At 35.8% G+C, this 6,972-nt stretch overlaps 1 protein-coding gene across 1 annotated transcript; it reads right to left on the bottom strand.

Annotated features, from left to right (window-relative positions):
* Window positions 1–3,759: 3,759 nt before the first annotated feature.
* Window positions 3,760–6,584, bottom strand: LOC144543587 (protein SOSEKI 3-like). Its single transcript, XM_078291896.1, has 5 exons — window positions 6,104–6,584; window positions 5,940–6,009; window positions 5,685–5,800; window positions 4,563–5,409; window positions 3,760–4,051 (listed from the first exon to the last, which is right to left on the bottom strand). Exons 1-5 carry the CDS (start codon window positions 6,306–6,308, stop codon window positions 3,760–3,762), a joined length of 1,530 nt encoding a protein of 509 aa, XP_078148022.1. The 5' UTR covers window positions 6,309–6,584.
* Between the last annotated feature and the right edge of the window lie 388 nt (window positions 6,585–6,972).

Raw genomic sequence — 6,972 nt, forward strand, 5'->3', positions numbered from 1 at the left:
TACGTTATAGCTTTTTCGGACCTTAAAAGCTATAGCGCTATAATCGCTATTTAGAACCTTGGGTTTGAGGAATACCATACGAAATTCTGGAATAGCAACGGTAAATAGCGTGGTTGTGTCTAAGACATCGTCTAGTGCCGCATGAAATTGATATGGAGAAGAAAATGAAATGGATTGATATGGAGAAGAAAATGAAATGGGAGCGGTTAAGACATAACAAGAACAGGAAATAACATCAAGGGGGTGCGCCGGTGCGATTTCAATAGAGATTTATTTATAGGGGGTTTAATTAGAGAATGAATTTTTTTGTCATGCTACCCTTATTAGTCATGTCACGTGTATCGATTACGTGATGTGAATTACGTGTCGCATGATGTGACTGTCACAACAAAAATAAGACAGTATTTGCGAGGGTAAAAAATAATTTTTCGCTGCGGAGTACCGTCATAAATGTATTTTCTTTATTCACGAGGGAGTACCGTCATAAATGCGTTTTTTTTCTCGCGAATACCGTTATAAATGCATTCGAACAAAAATTACACGTTACGTTATGTCACGCGAATCATTTACGTCACGTCATGGTACGAAATATAGAATATTTAATTTTTTTTTTAGTTAATTTTTCTTCTTCTTTTTTTATACGCATAGATTATAAAAATCTGTTATTGATATTGATAAAAGGATAACTCTTTCATACAATTTTATTTCAATCAAGTTCTACTAAATAGAGTTCGAATTTTGAAACGTGTATGATTATTATTATTATTATTATTATTATTATTTTGAACGCATGGCAGAAGCTGCCATGGGAAGTGTATGATTTTTTTGGCATAAATGCATATATCTTTGTCTTTTGTTTTCTTTTTGAAAACCTGATAATTTATCTTTGTCTTTTCAAATTCAATTTAAGTGCAACTATATCAGATACAGACGGACAATTAATTCTCAGCTGCCCGTGTTATTTAAGGCTTGAGCTTCTCTGGAATTGGTAGTTTCATATAACATTGCATAAAAATAATTTTAGCTTGATTGACAGTGAATATAGCCTATTTTTAATTTGGTTCTAAATTGTCAACATTTTGTACAAAAACTATGGTTAATTTTTATTGAATGAGAGAATTGGAGTCAAGTCACCCAACATTTTTTTCAAACTCATATTATTATAACAAAAAAAATTCTCAATTTAAGTTTCAAACTCATGACCTTCTACATCAGCAGATCCAGACATATGTCTTTGCCACTAAACTAAATATTGGTTCTTAATTATGGCTAAAATTAATACATAGTGGAACAAAATCTACCATAGTTTTTTCAATACAAAATTTATGTTGTCATCATATAAAAAATTACTTTAAAAAAATCATCTCAAAGTATATATAAACAAATATTGTTATATTGTACGACTGTCTTAATAACTACCACTATTTGCTATAGATTATTTTCTTCCAAAAACTCGCAGCAACAAACCGTGAATTATTATTATTTTAAACCTTGGATGCAAGCCATTATGGAGTCCAGATCCTCTGCATTACCTCACCGTCTGAGGTAGAATTTGAACCGTTCGATCAGAATTGTGTCTAATCCGACTTAATGTACGAGAGATTTTTAAAAATTTATGCTAATATATAACGAACGTCCGGATTCAAACTAAATACCTTTTAAGCTCTGTGTAATTCATAAGGCTACAAGGAAGTTCCGGATGTTAACCGAGCGAAAGGCTTCGATTCCATCTGCTTTTAGATGCTAAAAGCTTTTGTTGATTTTTGGGCCATTAATATCTGTAATGGCCCAAATCCTGTAAGCTCATGGGCCTGTTTGGGCTTAATGCTTTTTTAATGTTCTTCCCAATATGCCCCTCGACACCACCCTTAGGAATCCATTTACAATCCATTGTTTCATAGATTTGTCATCAGCCACTGAGCCACGTAAGCTGACACGATCTAGCACCACCATCTTTTTTATATTTTGTTGCCATAGGGTCCAATAGTGGAATTGATCCGGACCCATCCAGTTTAGGCCGAGCACATGATAATAAATAAAGGACAGCACCATGTAGTATGGATCTCTATATGGTATTGCCATTGCCAGCCAAGCGCATGTGGGCACGAAAAATATATGTTGGCTGTATTAAATTTAAAGGATTAGCCAGAGACACAGTACCAGCAAGAAAGTACCTAAACAGTTCTTCCTGCTATCAGTTTCTGACAAAGATGACTACCTTTCTCAGTAATCAACTGTTTGTCCCAAAAAGTGCAACCTTAAATGTTCATGACAAACGTACAATTTGCCATAATATCACATGGCGACGCGAACAATTAATAATCAATACCAGCACCATCACATGTAAAAAGTTTTTATGAAATAATTATACTAAAAAGCAATGCCTATCTTTATGCCTATCATTAATACCAGCACCACCACGTGTGCCAGTGTATAGACTCTGTTTGCTCTCACTTAATTTTCTCAGGAATTACACTAACACACCATTTTCTTTTTCTTTATTTTAAAAAAAATGTAGCATTTATTCATTTTTTTTTTAATTGGAAGTTTCTTGTGTGGCTCAATTACATAGCCGTTGTGTGGCTCAATTACATAGCTGATGAGAATCCTATAATTCCTCGAAAGAGCTATACTTATTTAATAGATTTCATCCATTTTTTTGTTTCATTTTTGCAATATTATTATCACAAAAGCTATAATTAATTAGAAGTTATGCAACTGAAAGAACTGCCTCAACTACCTTTAGTTAATTATAACAAAACTAAGGCTAAGAGAAGAAGAATCTCCATGAGAGCGGCAGTTCATATATAATTAGTAATTGCTTGGCACCTATTTAAGTTATCAATTGAATGGACAATAAATAATACACTAACCACCTTTTGACAATTACAGGCTTTAATAAATGAAAAGGAATATACTGACAAACAAACTTATTTAACAACTGATATCGAAATTGGGAATATGTTCTTTATAGTTTAGGTAGACTGCCAATTTGATGCACTTTAAAAACCATTTGGTCATTGATCAAGTAGCAATAAAACTAATTGATAATTTTCAAATCACTCGATAGAGGATCAAATCAATTTTCATATTGCACCAAATTTGATACACGGCCTATCAAAAGTATAAAGATCACATTCACAGTGTAAAAATTTTCATTTTGATAAGCATTTTGTCGGTTGTTGCAGTTGTCAAATAAAATTGTTGTTAGTATAACCTATCCCTAAATTTAATAAACACCGACATTTACTCGCACCTTGTCAAGAGACGAAAAAAAAATAATAAATAACATGAATTAAGCTTGGCTCATTAGAGCGAATCACAACTTCCATCACTGTCGTCACATGTACCTATAGATTGGATCACAACCTTAGCTCCAGAAGCAAGCCTGTATTAAAAATCAACAAGAACGTCAATTACATACAAGAAAAGATAACAAAATATGAATTCTTTTAGCAAGTGCAGATGCCAAAATCATGATGCCCTTGTTATAACTGTACCACCAACAGTTGATAGACAACTCTTAAATGAATTAATACTAAGGGAATGCACCATGCCAGTTAAATAGTACAACAAATCAAAAACATGTTGAACAGGGAGCCTAACATCAACAGATACAGGTGAGGTACAAGCACATGCTGGGATTGTAACTAAACCTGACATTGCATGCGTGGTCTACAATATGAAAAATTGGAGGATACATACCCAAAAGTTCAAAAAAAGAAAAATTTCACGGAGGGGGGGAAATAATGAGAAAACTCAACTTTCTTCTATCTTGATAATTTTCTCTTTGTCAGCCTTGAAAGATTCTAGTCTCATTGATGTGGACCCCGCAACAGATGAGGAATCAGTCATTGTCCTTTTACTTGCTCCATTAGAAGAGCACAGAGGTGACAACTTGCTGCACTCCAGCCCTGCAGGTGATTTTATATTTTCGCCCCTGGGCTGCTTGCATGACATCGTCTTGATTGTTTGTGGTAGGCATTTTGTGGTTGTCAATCCATGAGCATGCTTCGTGTCCCTTTTCAAATTAGGAGTTGTTTTGTAGCTCCTAAATATAAAGAGAAAAGTACCCTTTTGGTATTTTATTTATGAAAAAGGGGCAGTGCCATACTGGAACAAAAACTACAACCCTACTACTTCAATAAAAAACCTCCATCAGAAAACTGGAACCAACACACTGTGCCAGTGAAACAGTTAAGACCCCCAAATTATAACTTAATACTAATCACCAAACTATTTATTAACTGAAAACTAAAAGTAGTGATGAATTTTTTATACATGACAGTCGGATTCAGATCATTGATAACATAGCCAACAAAAAGCGTAATAAATAAGTGAACAAGGCGTGGTAGTCTAAAATATCAATCTCTTATGCAAGGTACACACCAGCTAACAAAAAGTTTGTGTCTGTTGACTCCAAATTAATCATTTATTTCTTTAATTAAAGTTATTCAAGTGTCCCAATGCTGCTAAAGCATGATGAATTGGCCAAATGACACCATATATTTTCAAATTCTGAGTTCCTGCACCGCCCAGGATTTGCTTTAAGTGTTTCTTACCTCTCATCTTCAAAAGAAGTTGACCTTCTCAATGCAGACCCTGCTGCCTCCTTATGCTTCTTCGCCTCAACCAAGCTTCCACTAAAGTACTCGGCCTCTTCAACCCTTAATCCGACGGCTCTTGTGCTCTCTGACAACCGATCAAGATCCCTCAATGTCGAAAAAACCGGTGAGGGAAACCCTATTTGAGTAAATCTCGGTCGGTACGTTGGTACTATCCCAAACCCCTTGTGATCCTTTACTGATAACGACCCACATGTCACAAGTTGCAATAGTAAATTTGACGGTTTTAATTTTTCATCTTCTGGTGAAAATATCTCTTCTTCTTCTACTACCCTAAAATTATTCCTTTTACTTGCCTCAGCTCTTATCAGAGACTCCAGAGTGTCAATTCGGCCAGACGTACCAGTTGCTGAATCAGTCACAGAGGAAGAAGTGCTGGGATAAGTAGGGTTTGGTGCAGGCGATGGTGGGTCCCTGACAATCTCTGGAGATAGTTTCTTAGACCGTACCTGGCCTGGTATTGATACTGGTATGGGTATCGATGGTACTTGATTCCTTCTTTCTTCAGTCTGAGTCGATGCATCATGGGCCTCCACCAGCTTGATAACTCGGTATTCTGTTGTGCTCGGTGAGCTGGTTGAAGAGAGGGAATGGGGTGTACTGGGACAGGTACCCATATGGCTTTGATCATCATCTCGTACCAGCATCCTTTTGTCTTCTTTACTAGGTGCAGGGGAGGAGGAAGAAGAACTCCCTTCAAGGGCCCCTCCTGATTTGGGCGAATCAATTTGAGGGTTTTTCAGACATTCCTTTTTTGTGTTGGTGGCAATATTATTCGGCCGCTCTGAAAAAATAGATGATAATAAAGCGAGATTAATACTAGAGTTAAGTAAAGTTACCAACCACAAATCAGATTTTCCTCTTTCTAAGCAAAGGGTCAAAAGTTCTGTTAAGACTTGTTCAGGGATGATTAAAGTAGCAGTATTGTGCTAGCATGGTGTATTTGTTTCTTCGCTTATGTTTTCTTTTCTTTTTCTTGGAAAAAAAGGCAATTTTCATTGCCCGTTTCATTAATTTGAAATTCGTTTATGTTTTCTTTCTGTTAATTGTAGCAAGTACCTGGTGGTGATTGATCCAACAATTCAGAACCCTTTAAGACATACTCGTTGCCATGCGCAGGTAAAACCAGATCGTCTTCTGACAGGTCGTGCCAGACAAATCCATTTTTATAGCTCCTAAAAAACCAATAATTAATTGCACGCATGAAACATGTAAGCAAACAACTGCATGCATAGATGAACTTAAATTTGAATAATAATACAATGCCATACTCCAATTTATTAAAATTATGAAAGTCAGAGACTAGTAGACTACCTTTTACAAGACCAAGAGTACATAGCCGCCATGCCTTTGCCTCTAAGAGCATTTAACCTATTGATCACATCTAAGATCAAACAAAACAGTAAAAAATTAAACCAAATTGAATTCGCCAATTCAAACGTAAGAATTGAACCCAACAAATTCCCAAACCACATTACCTCTCAAATAGAGACCATCACTCGAAGAAAGGGGCACCTCCATGAAATGGGGGTGTTCTAAGTGTCGATTTCTACAGAGGTAGTACACAACAGGAACCTTCTTCCCTTGTTGCAACTGCGCATGGTTCTTTGAATGTGGTTCAATCCATACCTTGGTTCTCTCTGGGCTTGTTCGACCTCCATACTTTCTTCCCCTAACCTCCATTTTCTCTTGGGTTTGAGAAAGATGCGATATCCTTTTTACATGTAATTACATTGTAGCAAACAACTATTGGGAATTTCGTGCAGTCAGAAGAAAGAGAAGAGCGATAGAGGAAACAAGAGGTAGATTCAACCAACAGGGAAATCACTATATCACAAGTTTTGAACTTTGTAAATCTACTAACCAGGGATTAATTGGGGCTGCGGAGAAACTTAAAAGTGGTTACTGTGCACTATTATTGTAATTGTAAACTATCTTTCTCTTTTAAAATGAGATGTTGGGAAATAGTGGGGGAGTGAGAGAGGAGGGAATGGGGAAGTGTGTGTTGTGTTGAAAAAGAGAAAACTGGAGGGGAGCAAATGCTTCGGATTTTCTATGGCTTAAACAAGAACAGTGCTATGTGAGGTTTTTCAAAATAAGAATATTTTCCAAATCAACACAAATATAGGGGTGTCAATGGCACCCTTTGACCCGTTTACTCAATCCGTATTATATATGAAAATATGGTTAAGGGTAAAATCTTTTTTTTTTCATTATCTTATCGGGTACGGGTAAGGATAAAGATTTTTTTTTGTCATCTTATATGTTTCCGTATAAGATAATTTTTAAAAATAAAAATATATATATATATAAAGAGAGAGATGGGCTAATATACAATCGATTGTTC

Source organism: Carex rostrata, chromosome 25 (genome assembly GCF_964058835.1).
Source record: "Carex rostrata chromosome 25, lpCarRost1.2, whole genome shotgun sequence".
Taxonomy (NCBI): domain Eukaryota; kingdom Viridiplantae; phylum Streptophyta; class Magnoliopsida; order Poales; family Cyperaceae; genus Carex; species Carex rostrata.